The 17,473-nt window shown below is 41.9% G+C and overlaps 1 protein-coding gene across 1 annotated transcript in view; it reads right to left on the bottom strand.

Moving 5' to 3' along the window:
* KIAA1549 (KIAA1549 ortholog) overlaps positions 1-17,473 on the bottom strand; it is a 124,519-nt gene that overhangs the window by 6,683 nt on the left and 100,363 nt on the right. The window contains exons 17-19 of the mRNA XM_086395344.1: positions 11,232-11,278; positions 4,573-4,733; positions 1,191-1,336 (exon numbers count right to left, since the gene is read on the bottom strand). Coding sequence (XP_086251470.1) covers positions 1,191-1,336; positions 4,573-4,733; positions 11,232-11,278 — 354 coding nt within the window. The remainder of the gene's footprint in view (positions 1-1,190; positions 1,337-4,572; positions 4,734-11,231; positions 11,279-17,473) is intronic.

The following is a 17,473-nucleotide window of genomic DNA, read 5'->3' as shown; positions in this document are numbered from 1 at the left end:
GATAAGCAGAAACTGGCAGATAGACCGATGGGAAGAGCAACTGCCTTTGCTCTGAGTCTGGAACCCAAGGAAGGGGTGATGAGAACACATATGGGGCCCGTGGAACGGCAACAAGATCACAAAGTCATCTTCCATCCTATCTGTCTGTCTGTGTGTCTATGTGTCAGTGCTCTGCACAGCTTTTTTTTTTTTTAAGCTATCTGCACAAAAGCATACACTAGCTTTGCTGACATTGGCAAAATATGGATTAACTGGGCATTCCTTTGATAAGAATTATACTTTTCAGTGATTTTTTTTCGTATTTTTTCAGTGAAAAAAAAATCTCTTTATACACACATACACATACTACATCTGTGATTTCACTTGTGGTAAGAGCAACTCGATAGCCTGGTAAACAGGACATTTGAGCCCTGGAATAACTTCCACATTTCACTTCTGCAAACTGTGACCAAGAGGCCCTCAAAAAGTGCACATTGGATTTGATGGGAAAACCCAAAACAACTCAGGAAACTAAGCCAGGCACAGAAAAAGCAAAACGTCAGCAAAGGTAAAGTGCAGACCTGAGACTGTAACGCATGCATGCACGTCTCTTCAGTCATGTCCAACTCTTGGGACCCCATAGACTGTAGCCCACCAGGCTCCTCTGTCCATGGGATTCTCCAGGCAAGAATACTGGAGTAGGGTGCCATTTCCTACTCCAGGGGATCTTCCTGACCCAGGGATCGAACTCACGTCAATCCAAGTTTAACCAAGTTGACCCAAGTTCAACCCCTGAGTCGGGAAGATCCCCTAGAGGAGGAAATGGCAACCCACTCCAGTATTCTTGCTTGGAGAATCCCATGAACAGTGGAGCCTGGCGGGCAACAGTCCATAAGATCACAAAGAGTCGGACACAACTGAAGCAACTTGGCATGCATGCATGACTGTGTGAAAAGAAAAATACACTCAAGGAGGAAAAAAGTGACGGAGCTTAAAACTTCATGCAGGTTTTAAAGCGAGATCTCCCACGCAGAAGCAGCAGCAGCTATACCATTTACCATTTGAACCATGCTTAAGTGGTTTTAAATACATTCACACTATTATGCAACCTTCACATCATTCGTCCCCATAGCTCTTTTCATCTTATAAAACTGAAATCCATATCCATCGTGTCTGAATTCTCAGCGATGATCCCAACACAAGATACTCACAGCCTCTCTCCGGCCAGCTTCGTCCTCCCCATAGGCAGGCCAACTTGGCCCCCCATACTGGCCGCCTCTGCTGGGTGGGATTTCCACTGGCTGAGCTCCGATTCTGCTGGCGATTCCCACCTGCGTCAGGTGCTGGATCTGAGAGCCTGGAGGAACACAGGGAGGGGCCCAGTGAACACCAGCAAGGGAGTGGAAGGCTACTCAAGTGAGATACTCTGGTTCTGACCTCGGCACGCCCTGGGGACATGAGCATTGTTCAAATGTGGCACCAATTCTACCCCCAGAAAAGACACTTCCTAAGAAAACCAGACCTGAGCTTCTGGGCTTGTGGGCTTTTACTTTCTCTCAATACAGTGGCTATTAGTGATGTTTCTATTTTCCTGGTCAGACATCAAAAGACGGGGAATAAAGGGGATAATGGAGGGCCCTTCCATTCATTTCTGTTGAGGCTACAGATAATGGGGACCTTATTCATTCAGAAAAAAAGGAGTGAAAAGTTTTGGAGCCATAAAGAAGCTGAAACCTAGTTCTTCCTTGCTTATGATTTTCAGACTCACAAGGAAATGAAAATGCAATATGCCTTTTTTTAAAAAAAAAAACAGGCAGAGTGTGTATTTGAGTTCAAAATGTTAAAGTACATTTTTGTTATATTCACATTGTTTTCAAAATTTAGTCATATCATAATTAAAAATTTAAACTATCCATGACAAATGGGCACTTGCCGAGAGCATGAGCCAGCGACTGAACAACTAGGGCATTTGTCACCTGCCTCTGAGGAGACCGAACCCTGTGCTATTGCAGCTGTTGACCTTCAACACCCCAAGGGAGTTCAGGGTGGAGTGAGGCACTCTGTGCTCCAGGGAATCTGGTGGAACAGGTCTTTAGATAGTTAGGTATTTTCAGGAACTGATTTCATGATCCCAATCTTTGCATCTCCTCATATCTAGAAAAGCACTAAATCCCTTCATGATGACATCAGCTCCCGGGGACTAGCAGAAAACCTCTTGTAAAGTAAGTGCCTGGTTGCACTGAACTCCCCTTTCACCAAATCATATATTGACCTTCCCCCGCTGTCTCTTTGAAGCAGTTTCTCAGAGCTATCTGAGGTGCTGTCTCCCAGGCTATAGTCCTCATTTCACCCGAAATAAAACTCACCTCTCAAGTTGTCCCTCTTTTTCAGTCGACAAAGCCACCCACCCAACCTCTTCATCGAGGTATACTGAAGCAAAGACAGATGATCTCTAGCGCTCATTCTACACTTAGGCACACCATGGCCTTGTGTGGCTGTGAAAGCTAGCCTTTAAATAACATATTTTTCTCTCCCATCAACTTTGGCATATGGAAATAACCCTATTCAACAGATCAAGGGAGAAAAAAAACAGATCTTCAAATGCTGTGAAATAAAACATTGATTTCCAAATGCACCTGGGATTGTCTCATTCATCTGGAATGCTCAGGCTAGTCCCACAAAGGTTCAGGGTTTTCCAGAGGTAAGACCTCTCCATCTTCCAGGCTGTTCCTACTCTAGTTACCTAATTAACAGCCTCTGTTAATCAAATACTTTTTTAAAAAATGTACTCTACAGGAGCACTTGTCCTGAAGCATTTGTTACTGAAGATTCCTAACACTATTAAAATTCTTAGAACCATCAGACAATGGACATTGCCCAACAGACATTGTTTGAGCAAATCTTGCAAAAGACGGAAATGCAGCACAGTGTTCGTCATCACTTGTGAAGGTTCAGACAACCTCACAGGGAGAAAAGCACACCTTTGTGTTAGACTTGCAACAGCAGTTGAAATCATAGTTGAGACATGATTCTGTATTTTGCTTTGTTCACTTAACGAGGCAGCACAGGCTCCCTCATGATTCAAGTGGCCCACCACCCCTCAGCAGGCAGGGGTTTGCATTCCAGCTCAACCACTGACAAGCCTGTGACCTTGGACACCCAGTAATCTTTCCAGCTGAGACTCAATGCCTCACTTTTCAAATGGAGATTAAAAAAAAAAATCTATCTCACAGTGCTATTTCAAGGATTAAAAGAGACAAAATAGGTCAAGTACCAAATGCATAGGAGGCAATCAGAAAATCTGAAATTCCCTTTTTCTGGCTCTGAGCTCTTCATTTTAGATAGCTGTACAAGTTTACTCGCTGATGCCCTTATAACTCGGTATTGAGGGAGCTCACAGTTGTTTGCTATTCTGAACAATGCTTCAATAAACATCCTTGCACATGTAGTTTTTCTGCAATATTTTGGATCTCCTCGGGGGACAGGGAGGAGCCCATATTCCCAAATTACCAAGTCAAAGGCTCATCAAGTTATATTGCCAAGCTGCTTTCCAAAAAGTTAATGATTTACACCATCACCAGAAATAAGAGTAGTAATAATAGCAGCTAATAAATATTACAATTTATGATATTCCAGGCACTGGCACCCCACTCCAGTACTCTTGCCTGGAAAATCCCATGGACAGAGGAGCCTGGAGGGCTGCAGTCCATGGGGTCGCTGAGGGTCGGACAGGACTGAGCGACTTCACTTTCACTTTTCACTTTCATGTACTGGAGAAGGAAAATGGCAACCCACTCCAGTGTTCTTGCCTGGAGAATCCCAGGGATGGGACAGCCTGGTGGGCTGCTGTCTACGGGGTCGCACAGAGTCGGACACGACTGAAGTGACTTAGCCATAGCCGTAGGCACTATTTTAAGCACTTTATATCTGTTATCTTCTAAGACTGTTCTTTTAATGATGATTTGAAAGAGAGGACAGAAAAAACGTAGAACAGTTTCATGTTGTCACCAGCTTCCCCTGACCTTCCACTGCCGACTCTGCCCGTGAGTGACTGCAGAGACAGGACAGGCACAGAGGCATGCGGAAATGACACGGACATTTTAGAAAAGAGAAGAAGATCAAGGCAAAGGTAGAAGGGGAAAAACGAGGGAAGTAAGGCTCGAGGACAAAACCGTGGTTGTACCCTCCCAGAAATGACCAAATAAAACACTAATCTCCCTGTAGTCACCGTGGATCAACTTTAGAAACTGCCTTCCTTAAAATAAACGCTTGTTTTCATGCCATCGTAAGCACTCAGAAATAGGTGTTTCTGTTTCACGGTAAGTTTTCAAAAACGTTTTCCCTGGAAGACATGTGCTGGGAATTTCACATGAAGGGACTGTTTTCGAGACTCTGACTCAGGAACAAATCGGAGGCCCCAGGTCTTGGGATCTCAGCCACTCTGTCCTTTCCCACCTCCCAGCCATGCATCTCCAACAGGATCCGAGGGAACATAGCTCTTACCGCCAGAAGAGGCCAGGGCTGGGATGCTGACACCCGGAAGTCTAAAATGTTCTCTGCAGAACTTAGCCAGAAAGAAATGCCCACGTGTACCTGTGGTGCCCCCAACAGGCCGAGGCCGGGCCACTGACGGCCCCTCCTCAGAGTAGATCCCTCGGGCAGCAAATGAGGTGGCTTCAGATGATGCTTGGGGCTGTGGGGGCTCGGGAGGCACCAGCTCCGAAGACTGCAGCAAACCGGGTCCAAAACTGGGTCTGAAGGCGAAGCACACCCAAACATTAGGACCACACTTGCCTGGTTCTGGTATTTTATTAGGTCCACCCTCAGCCCTGAAGCAATATAAGACCTATGTGTCTGTTGGCTTATTAGCCATCTCTTCTCCCAGAACATGGGCTCCCCGAGGACAGGGACTCTACTTGCTCCTGACAAATCTCCTGTGCTACAAACTGTATATATACCGTCCAGTACACATGCAGGAACACAGCTGATGCTTGACTAATCTGCCAGATGACTGGAGAAAAAATGCTCTAGTTTACAGACCCAAAAAGGGTGCATCTCAAGCTCCAGGGCACGTTCATCTCTAGCAGTCGACTAAAGGAGTGGATCTCAACCCTGGCTATATATTAGGGTTATCTGGGGAACCCACACCACACCCCAGACCTCCAAAAAATAGAATCTTTAGACATAGGACCCACACCATGGTAGTTTTTAAAGCTCCACTGATGTCCCTGAGTTTCATCAAGGCTGAAAGCTAGTGCTCTAAAGCAGGGATTCTCAAACTATTTAGTCTCAGGACGTACTTGCATTCATGAAAATAAGGACTCACAAGTGAAAGTAAAAGTCGCTCAGTAGTGTCTGACTCTTTGCAACCCCATGGGCTATTCCATGGAATTCTCCAGGCCGGAATACTGGAGTGGGTAGCCTTTCCCTTCTCCAGGGGATCTTCCCAACCCAGAGATCGAACCCAGGTCTCCAGAATTGTAGGTGGATTCTCTATCAGCTGAGCCACAAGGGAAGCCCAAGAATTCTGGAGTGGGTAGCCCATCCCTTCTCCAGTGGATCGTCCCGACCCAGTAATTGAACCGGGGTCTCCTGCATTGCAGGCGAATTCTTTACCAACTGAGCTAAGAGTGAAGGATTCACAAGAGCTTTTGTTTATTTGGCTTCCCTGGTGGCTCAGATGGTAAAGAATCCGCCTGCAATGCAGGAGTCTGGGGTTCAGTCCCTGGCTCAGAAGATCCCCTGGAGGAGGGTATGGCAACCCATTCCAGTATTCTTGCCTGGAGAATTCCACGGACAGAGGAGCTTGGCAGGCTACAGTCCACAGGGTCACAAAGAGTCAGACACAACTGAGTAACTAACACTTTCAAGAGTTCTTGTTTATGTGGAGCATATCTACAGATAAATATCATGTTCAAAATTAAAACAGAGCAAATGAAAAATTCATTTAAAAATAACAATATTCAACCTATTACGTGTCAACATTTTTCACAGAATTAACTAATACTGGAGTGGGTAGCCATTCCTTTCTCCATGGAATCTTCCTGACACAGGGATCAAACCTGGGTTTCTTGGATTGCAGGTGGATTCTTTACCATCTGAGCCACCAGAGAAGCCCATATTTTCCTACATGCCCCCCACCCAAATTTAATGAGAAGTGTTCTACGTTTTTAAAAAAATTCCTTAATAGAAGATATCTGGATTCTCCTACACTTTGTATTCAATCAGTTTCCATCAGTTATTTTATGAAGAAAAGCATAAATATGTAGTTGGGAAAAGGAGGAAGATTTTAATAGCCGACCAAATAATATTCAAATAGTATTTTGGTTAAATATTCTTCTCTGAAACCACACCAAAACTCAACAATATTTCCTATGAAGGTTAGTGGCAATATTGACTCTGAAACTATCAATGAACTTTTCATCTTCTGTTATGTTAAAACTACTGGGCTTCCTTGCACTTTGAATAGACTTATGCATGATTGTATGACATTGCTCATTTGAAAATAATGGTTCACTGAATTATGCAGACTTTCTTGATATTGACACATTTTATTTTGCAGTAACCCAAAATCACATTCATTAATATCACCATCGAGCTCATCAGAAAAGGCTTTAAGTACTAAGAAACTGTCCGTTTCACCGTGGCAGACAAGTTTGTAAAATTTTAATTTCCAATTGAAAACTTAATTTGATCACTGGCAATAACTGCTGTCAGTTGTTTTCCTGCCCACTGCTCATTTTCAAAGCCAAACACTCAAGTCCACAGGCTGTTTGTTCAAGCAAAAACACGGCAACAGTTAGATCAGTTCTCTGATCAGCATAATCAGAGGCCATAATCAGCAAAAGTGCTTTATATGTGTCTCCTCTCCTGTCATCCAGACTGTTAAGAGACTCTAGGGTTTAGGTTTAATAAAATAAATTTTGGGGCTTCCCTGGTGGTCCCGTGGTTAAGAATCTGCCTGCCCATGCAGGGGACACAGGTTTGATCCCTGGTCTGGGAAGATCCCACATGCCATGGAGCAACTAAGCCCATGCACCACAATTACTGAGCCCTTGCCTCTAGAGCCCACAAGCCACAGCTACTGAAGAGCCCGTGCTCCACAACAAGAGGAGCTACTGCCATGAGAAGCCTCCACACCACAATGAAGAGTAGCCCCTGCTCTCCACAACTAGAGAAAGCCTGCACAGCAGTTAAGACTCACCACAGCCAAAAATAAATAAATCTTTAAAATTTATTTTTACTGTTTCAATGATATACTAACATAAAACTGGCATTTAAAAAAATGCTGTAAAAAATAAAAATAAAAACATCTGTGATTGCCCAGCAGTGAGGAAGACTGGAATGAGTCCTTGAACAGCTAGGTGTCACTGTCTGGATTCAAGCCAAGGCACCACAGCTTCACCCACCACTGCATTCATACCTCCGTACAAAGGTCAAAGCAATGAGAAAAGTCAGATGACATCTTCAAATTATTATAAAAATAGCTTTGACCTCACAGACCTCCCTCAACAGGCCTCAAGGACCCTCTAAGGATCTGAGAATCTCACCCTGAGAACCACTCTTTTAAAGATACTCAAAAATTAAAAAAAAAGAATGATGGTTTAGTTATAATTCCTTGCAAATGACAGTTAACCAGTAATTAATAGATTAAAACTTGGATTGCATGGAGATCAAACCAGTCCATCCTAAAGGCAATCAGTCCTGAATATCCCTTGGAAGGACTGATGCTGAAGCTGAAGCTCCAATACTTTGGCCACCTGATATGAAGAAGTGACTCATTGGAAAAGACCCTGATGCTGGGAAAGACTGAAGGCAGGAGGAGAAGGGGATGACAGACGATGAGATGGTTGGATAGCAGTACTGACTCGATGCACATGAGTTTGAGCAAGCTCCAGCAGTTGGTGATGGACAGGGAAGCCTGGCATGCTGCAGTCCATGCGGTCGCAAAGAGTCGGACATGAATGAGCACCTGAACTGACTAATAGATTAAACCAGTTTGATGAGAAAGTACACCAACTTGCTCTGATTCTACACTGTCATTTCTGGAGTACAGTCCATAAACTGAAACCCAGGCAACCTGTATTACTCTCTTTAAATAACTGCTGCTGTTTCTGACTGACCTCAGAAAGAGGTGTCTGACATCTCTGACCTTACAGATCTAAGAGCTTAACCAATACACACTCCTCCTTCCAGCCCTGTAAACTAGAGCTCACCTAAACTAATTATAATCTCTGGACCATTAACCTAGGAACAAGAGCTTGCCTTTTTATTAATGATTTCTGCTTTATCCAATCAATTAGCACCCTCCTGCTTATATCTACACCCCTTTCATCCTAAACTGTATACTCAGAGAGTTCTGTGTGATCCAAATACTCTAATTTACCTTGGGTGACCATAAAATTTAGCATCCAAACCAGAACACTTTTGAGAGTGGAATTTACAATTATGCTGAACAACAGGAATAAATTAGGATTGAACCAGGCAAAACCAGATCACGTGGCCCCCCGAGCATTAGCTTTTGCCCTGGATCATCGAGTCTCCACCTGTTCCCTTTACTTTGTTGCTTCTGGACCACAAAGCAGTGCGTGGAGAAGGGGAGGAGGGCTGGCGAAAAACAAAATCCTCTGAAAATGAGGGCAAATAAAGAGAAAGTAAGGAGAAAGCAGATAACACTCCTACTTCTGTGTGACTAGAGGGAGAGCTGAATCATTCAAGGGATAGTTGAATGTGATTTCTGAGACTAAGTCTTTATTACAATTCCTTCATTGTAATAAATCAATTGTCTATTCACATGTGGGTCTGATTATGAATGCTCTTTTCTGCTCTGTTGGTCTACTTGTCTTGCTTTACAGCAACACCACACTCCTCATTCCTTGACAGTAATTTGCAACATTTAGAATATAGTCCTAACATCTTACTCTTCTTTCTCAAAGTGTCTTGGCTACTCTTGGCCCCTTGCATATCTACATATGTTTTAGATGAGTTCGTCTATTTCCACATATTAAAAAATGCAACAGAGACAGCAAAAGACACAGATATAAAGAACAGACTTTTGGACTCTGTGGGGGAAGGCGAGGGTGGGATGATTTGAGAGAACAGCATTGAAACATGTATATTACCATATGTGAAACAGATGACCAGTCCAAGTTCGATGCATCAAACAGGGCACTCAAAGCCGGTGCACTGGGACAGCTCAGAGGGACGGGATGGGGGTTCAGGACAGGGGAACACATGTACACTTGTGGCTGATTCATGTCAGTGTGTGGCCAGAACCACTACAATATGGTAAAGTAATTAGCCTCCAATTATAATAAATGAATTAATTTAAAAAAAATAAATAAAAAATGCAATAAACTATTGGGATTTTGAATGGGACTACAATGACTCTGTAGACCATTTGGGGAGATTTGACATTTTAAAAATATTGAGTTGCACAATCCATGAATATCTTTCTTTAGAAGGCTTGACTATCTTCAGTTAGATTTATCCTGAGGTATTTCATATTTTTGAATGCTATTTTATATAGTACCTTTAAATTTTTTTTATTTTCTGTCATTGCTCATGAATAGAAGAGATTTTTGTATACTGGTCTTATAATGTATACTGATCTTGTTCATCTTGGTATCCAACTACTTTGTAATTTAATTATTAAGATCTTGCTATTTAGCCATCTTGCTAAAGTTCCTTAATACTAACAACTCATGTGTTGACATTTTAGGATTTTTCTACTACAAAAGTATATCATCTGTTAATAATAACAGTATTAATTTTCTATTTGAATTCCTTAATCTTTCTGTTACTTTTTCTTGCGTTATTATACTGGCTAGGATGGCCAGGGCAATGCTGAATAGAAGTAATGCAAGCAGGCAACTTTGTCTTGCTTTTGCTCTCAAAGGGAAAGTTTTTAACATTCTACCATTAACCAGTATTTGCCAAGATACTTTTATCAGATTCCTATCTCTATGCTTCTATTCTGTGTTTACAAAGATTTCTACTATGAATGGATGTTGAACTTTATCAAATGTTTTATCTATTGAAATGAGAAGATTTTCCTCCTTTATTCACTTCGAAGTGGTGAATTATAATGATTTTTTAAAATATTACATTACTCTTGTCCTGCTGGAAAAAAATCCAATTTGATTATGATGTGATAGCGTATTGTATTATATTATACACTTGCTAATATACAGGTTCAAATTTTTGGCATCTATGTTCATGAATGAAAGTGGCCTTTAATGTTTCCTGCCTTGCAATGTCCTTGTCCTTTCTGTTTTTGGTTATCAAGGTTATGCTGGTCTCATAAAATGAGTCAGGGAGTGTTTTCTTTTTTTCTGTTCTTTAGGAGAGTTTGTATGATACTGGTATCTTTTCTTCCTTCAGTGTTTGGTAGAATTTACTGTTGAAGCCACTGGGCCCTAAAGTTTTCTTTGTAGAAAGAATTTTAATAATGATTTTAATCTCTTTAATAGTTATAGGACTATTCAGGTCTTCTCTTTCTAGGAGTTTTTCAAAGAACTAACTTTCAGCTTTGCTGATCTTCTCTAGTATGGCATTTGTTTTCTACTTCACTGATTCTATTCTTATTTTTATTATTTCCTTCCTTCTACTTCCCTAGGTTTTAAGACTTTTTTTCATATGAACCATTTTAAAAGTCTTTATTGCACCTGCTACACTATTGCTTCTGTTGTTTATGACCTGGTTTTTTGGCCATAAGGCACAGGGGATCTTTGCTCCCTTACCAGGGAATGAATCTGCACCCCCTGCATTGGAAGGTGGAGCCTTAACCAATGGACCACCAGTGAAGTCCCCCCAAAACTTCTGATACAGTGCATTTTTAGGACTCCAAATCTCATGAGTCTTGTCAAAAGTTTTGCTCAGCGTCTCAGCCACCTTGTCTGGAATCAGCAGTATCCGTGGGAGAAAGTGGACCCAAAAGCAGGGTTCACTTCTCTGGATTTGCTAGATCTTGGCTCCATTCTGTTTCACTGCCCTGATGGCTACCTGGTGTTTTGTTTTTGTTCTTAAATCTTGTCCAGCTTTTCCAGTTATCATGAGCAAATTATCTAGTCCGTCATTACTAGAAGCAGGACTTAAATTCTAACTTTTTTCCTCCTCTTCTGGTTACACCAAGATGACACTCAACTCAGAGTTTCATTTCTGTTCATATTAGCTAAAAGAAACAAAGCTGCAAAAGTTAAGAAAGAGCCTATGTGAAAAAATCCTGATACATTTTCTCCTAAAAACCTTACCTAGGTAATGGGCCTGATGGGGGAGTCATTCCATAGTCTTCATATCTCTGGAAGAAATTCAAAAGAAGATGAAGATTAACATTCAATCCTTATTATGAAGTGACAACAGCAAACTTGGAAATTTAGATTTGCAGGATCAGCTTCCAAGAGATTTATTTTCTCATAAAAAGTTAGCATGCTTTCATGGCATTCTGCCACCATGTAATGCTAGAAGCTTCAGTTTGGGGAACTGGGCTAATACACAACCAGCTTCCAGATCTTTCTTTCTTTTGTAAAAATATTAACAAGAGACAGGGTTCCTGCACCTGCCCTTCCCTACAGGCTTATCCTCCACAAACCTGTATCTTCTGCTAATCCGATGGGCCTTCATTGCCATATTTAGTGTAAATGACTCCATCAACACGGACCATAACGGTCACCAGATCTAGTGGGCACCTATTTGCAATTCAGATACACTCAAGAAACTAAACAATGCAAAAGTTGTTCCATGTTGTCCAATGCTATAAAGAGAGAGAGATACTAAAAGATGAAGTAAACACATTCCGTTATGAATAATACCAAGGAGGTCCAGCCGTACTCCCTGCCCTTAAATTCCATAAGATGTCCATGTATCCTTCAATCCTCTCTTCTTATTTGAACTAATCTGCACTAACCAAGTGCTCTTTGACTAAAGCAAGATGGCACCAAATTTAAAGAAATCTAGACTTATGTTGCATTCCTCATGAAATCAATATATCCTAACCCTAGCATAGTTGGGACTCGGACTTTTAACACTTCTTTTCGACAACTATGTATCATGATTTTGGAGTCAGATATTTCAGTAGGATAGTAACTCTGGACAGCATCATACCCAACTCCACTCAGTTTACATTTCTGGCTCCAGGATAGGAGTTCCATATTAAGTTACTACATCAGCCTTGCTTCTGGACTTGCTCTCATATGAGATTTTTTTTTTAAGCTGCCATTTACTGAATTATTATTTTGCTATGCACTATATGAACACTGATTCAGGTCCTCAGCAATGCTAAAAAGTGTTCACTACCTACTGTTTACAGATGAAACCAAAACACAAAGAAATTAAACAATGTCCTTCTAATCTATCTTTCTGACTCCAAAGACTATGCTTTTAATCACTGAGCTGCACCACCCATGATTTTTAAAACCAGACTTTCCCTCTTAAATAAATTTCTACTGGTGGGAGGCAGGGGGGCAGATAGGGAGCAGCAGCTTTGGCATCAGACACACTGACCAAATCACTCTTATTTCCCTTGTCTCTTTCCTGAGGCCAAGAAGGACAAAACAACCTCTGCACCTCATAGAGTCTCCAAGGGATTACTAGACTGGAAACTGTACTCAAATTACTTCACCTCTGACCCTCACTGCTTCCCTTCCCTTGGCAAAGGGAGAGAAACTTAGAACCCCTCAGAGTTCCACAACTGAGGTAAAATAAGCCAAAGGGGATTATGGAAGAAGAGAGGAACAGGATGAAAAGGAGAGTCAATTTATTTTCCAAATAATTAAACAGAAAGCTGAGACTGGATCAAGATTATTCTTTACAGAATAAAATGGCCCCTGTGCTTTCAACACAGTTTGGCTTTTTAAAAAAACATATTCATATGCAAAATAATATTTTTAAAAAAGGTCAAGACTTTACAGTTTATCTGTCAGGATTTCACAAGATCTAATAAGTGAAAAACTAAAAAGAAAAACAATGCAAAGTAGCTGACCACTCTTTACCAGATCTATTACTGCAGTGCTAGGCATTTCTACTCTACTGTAGTCAGAAAAAGGGTATTATTTTTCTAGAGACTGCTGCTGCTGCTGTTGCTTCAGTCATGTCTGACTCTGTGCAACCCCATAGACGGCAGCCCACTAGGCTCCCCCGTTCCTGGGATTCTCCAGGCAAGAACACTGGAGTGGGTTGCCATTTCCTTCTCCAATGTATGAAAGTGAAAAGCAAAAGTGAAGTCGCTCAGTCGTGTCCGACCCTTAGCGCCCCATGGACTGCAGCCTACCAGGCTCCTCCGTCCATGGGATTTTCCAGGCAAGAATACTGGAGTGGGGTGCCATTGCCTTCTCTGGGGACTACATGCCCCCAGTGATGGCAGGCATTTCCTTTACATGGGTCACACTTGTTAAAAATTAAAGTCTGGAGGACAAAGAGAATTTTAAGGTTGCAATCATCTAGGTGAATGAAAATCCCATTTTAATGCATTCTTTCTTTCTATTCCATATAAAACAAGCCAACAAAGTAAGAAAGACAAATGATGGGTGGAGTCTGGGAGAGGCCTGAGGTAAAGCAACCAGATGGCAAGGAGCGCTAGTAAAATCTCAGGTATTCACACCTGCCACTTGGAGGACAAATCCAAGGAGGTTAACTTTACCTAGGAAAGCAGAAATACTACCTCTCAAGTGGCCTGACTCACCAGTGCATAACTAACACTTTTACACTGGCAAGAAAGGGATAAAAATGTCATCAGATGCTCTATAAACATTCACTGAAACCATCCTGAAATCCACATTTCAGTGGTTTTTACTATAGTCAGAAGGAGCAAATAAAAGGTGATCAGGTTCTTCCTGGCAACAAACGATAACTTTACAAACAATTTATAAGCATGTTTAAGTTATATTAGATATGCCCAAATACAACCAATGATCTGGTTTTCCGCTAGATTAAATTGCTACCACTCCCATCAAAACACTAAGGATAATCAACTAGTAGGGAAAACAATAGATATGACTTATAATCAAATCAATGCCTTCAATCATAACTGAAGGCAGAGAAAAAAGAACAACATAGCTAAAGCTGCAGATAAACTGAGAGATACAGAAAAGGGACAGAGATGAGCCAACACAAAAATAATTGTTATCTTCAACCCAACAAAGAAAACTGCTTCAGAAACGAAAGGAAGTTTCCCTGACATGAATGAAAGAATTGAATATGAAGATTAAATGGACACTGGTTATTCAGGGGGAAAATGATTCCGAAAAATTGGGTGAATGCCAAGAACTATTTATGCTTCCCAGAGGACAGGACACGTACATCTTCTATCAGGTAGGGAGCAATTAGGCCACAGATTTCTCCACTGATCAACTCAAGGAACAGAAAGAAGCAACATGTGGATGCCAGCAGCCAAGTGTAGGTTGGGAAGTGAGATGAGAATCCTCCTTTTGGAAAACACGAGACTAACCCAAGAGGCTCCTGGAAGGTCTCCCTCTTCACTCAAGTCCTCCTGTCCCCCATAGATACATCTACTGTGTTAGCCTCTCAGCTCCTCAAAACCAATAAACAGCATTTTACTTGTCAGCCACCACCCTGACATTCCACTTTCAAAACCAGAGGCAGGGAGGTGGTCAGGAAATCTTTCAATAATCTTGGTGAGAGATGATGATGACTCCACCAGTGTAATACAGTGGATAGATTTGAGAGGAAGAGTCTCCAAAGCTCTAGCATATTTAATCAAGCTCAGCTTCCTCCATTTCCCCTTTCAGTGCTGATCTGCCATCACTTCAACTCTACCCTCTGACCTGCACATCTCTTCCCGGCTGTCTTATCACCACACATGCCTGATAAAGCCCCAGTCCTGGATCAGTCCGATTGCCTATTCTCTCCTTGTCTACACCTGGGTATCTGAATGCTGGTAAACTACAAAACTTTAATTTGTGCCACTATAATTTCACGATCGTCAGTCTCAACAGCAGCCTCAAGACTAAGTGATTACTTCCAGGTCCCTAGTCTGCTTTCTCTCATTCTCCTCCATAAGTATTTCATGTTTCCACTCTCCCTCAACCCTCTTGCCTTGCCACACTTCTCTGATTCTCAAGAGATGACTCTGTTTTCTCTACTGTGAGAACAGAAACCAACGTAGGGAATCTGGGTTCAATCCTTGGTCAGGGAACAGGATCCCACGTGCTGCAATTCAGAGTCTTGCCACAACTAAAGATCCCATATGCCGCAATGAACATCGAAGATCCCAGATCCTGCATGCCACAGCTATTTAATAAGACCCAGAGCAGCCAAATAAATACCAATAAACTAATATTTTTAAAAGGTTGAATTTGATCTGTATCCTTTAAATTTTTCAATGCTTCTAATTAATGTGTTCAATCTTTCCTCTAGGTTCCTAAACATACAAAACTCCATTATAATAATTCTTTTAATATCTCTGTAATTCCATTATAATAATTCTTTTAATATCTCTGTCTACTAATGCTATTCTGCTGCTACTGCTGCTAAGTCACTTCAGTCATGCCAACTCTGTGCGACCCCATAGACTCTGTGTGACCCCACAGACCCCATAGACCCCACCAGGCTCCCCGGTCCCTGGGATTCTTCAGGCAAGAACACTGGAGTGGGTTGCCATTTCCATCTCCAGTGCGTGAAGGTGAAAAGTGAAGGTGAAGTCGCTGAGTCGTGTCCGACTCTTAGCTGTACCATTTTCTTGCTTCTCTGCTTAGTTTTGATTGGATGCTAGACATTATTCAGTTTACCTTGTTGGATGCTGTATATTTTTGGTTTTCTATATAAATATTCCTGAGCTTTGTTCAGTTTCAGGTCTTACTTTTTTCTGTGTTAGGCAGAATGAGAGCAGCTTTAACCTGGGGCTATTTGCCCCACTACTGAGGCAAAACTCTTCTGAGTACTCTAACTGATGCTCTGTGAATTATGAGGTCTTCTACAGTGTACCAAAAAAAAAAAAAAAAAAAACTACTAGTCATCTCAGGCCGCCATCACAAAATACCACCGATTGGGTGGCTTAAAAAACAGAAATTTATTTTTTCACAGTTCTGGAGGTGGAAAATCCACAGTCAAGTTTCCAGCAGGTTCAGTTGTCGCTAGGAGCTTTCCTCCTGGCTTGTGGACAGCTGCCTACTTGCTGTGTCCTCACACGGTGGACAGCGAGCCCCAGTGTCTCTTCCTCTTTTTATAAGGGTACCAGTTCTATCAGATCAGGGATGCAACCGTATGACCTCATTTAACTTTGACTTCCTCCTTCAAGACTCAGTCTCCAATACATGTGCATGGGGGCTTATGCTTCAACATACAAATTTTGGGAGAATACAATTCAATCCACAGCAGGAACATTTTCCCATGCTTATGTGAGCTCTGAGGATTGTTCCCTTTAATCTCCTAGGGCGGTTCTTTCCCTCATCTGGGGTAGTGTCCTCACACCTTAAAACTGATCAAAACTCAAATGAAGATTTTCTGCAACCTCTGGAAGCATCTCTGTGTGCTTCTCTCTGCTTTCCCGCACTGTCTGTTGTGAACTCTAGCTCTCTTCTCCTTCCCACACTCACCACTCGATTCTCTCAACTCAGGGAGACCACGGAGTTCTCCCTGGAGTCTTCCTCCCTGCACCATAGCTAGAAACTCTCTCAAGATGGGAAGCTGGGGTGACTGTAGGGTTCTACTCATTTGTCAATGATCCCTCTTCTTTGTTGCCTCAAGTCCAATGTGGTGAAAACCCATACATTTTGTTCAGTTATTTTACTTGTTTCTGGAGGGAAGATAAATCCTGAGCCTTTCCTCCATTTTGTCCAGAAGAGGGGTTTGTACCAGATACTTTTGTTTCTGGGTCTCTGCTAGCTTTCCCACTACCCGGAATACTCTTCTTTAACTGAAACCACTAATTACCCTCAGACTTCCACTTAGATGTCATTCTGTCTAGAAACTCCTTCCCCAACACTTTCGGTCAGGGGCTCCTCCCACATACTCTCCTCCTGCCCGACACCCACCCTATGCTGAACTGAGTTACTGTTTCCACTGTCCACATACGCCCACTGGGATGCAGGAGCTGGAGTTGCAGGTTGTACACTTCTATAGCCCCAACACCTTGCAGAGCACTCAGCACAAAGCAGGTGCTTCAGAAATACATTTGAGTGAATAAACAAGTGAGATAAGCTTAAAGTAAATAGACAGCGGATATGGTCAAATTCATTTTCATTGCTGAGTTTTGTTGTGTATCATCCATTTGCTTAAAGATTATAAACTATTAGTTTATCATTACATACCACCTATAATTATGAAATGGTTTAACATTTACTGTTGAAACAATCTACATTTTAATACGTAAACCAACAATGACTAGGTTAGACAGTATTTTTCTCCTGCGTGGTGGCTGTGATCTATACCTCAGACACATGCTCACTATGCCTTGTAAAAAACTATCTAAGAGCCGACTTTGAAAATCCAAACCAATTTCAGAGACGAAAATTCTTCTTTAAAAATAAAAAAAAAGACG

Source organism: Bos grunniens, chromosome 4, assembly GCF_055505025.1.
Source record: "Bos grunniens cultivar Pamir isolate PY7600 chromosome 4, Bosgru_T2T1.0, whole genome shotgun sequence".
Classification (NCBI taxonomy): Eukaryota; Metazoa; Chordata; class Mammalia; order Artiodactyla; family Bovidae; genus Bos; species Bos grunniens.
Note: the sequence above shows the minus strand (reverse complement) of the source record. Positions and strands in the feature narration are given on the sequence as shown.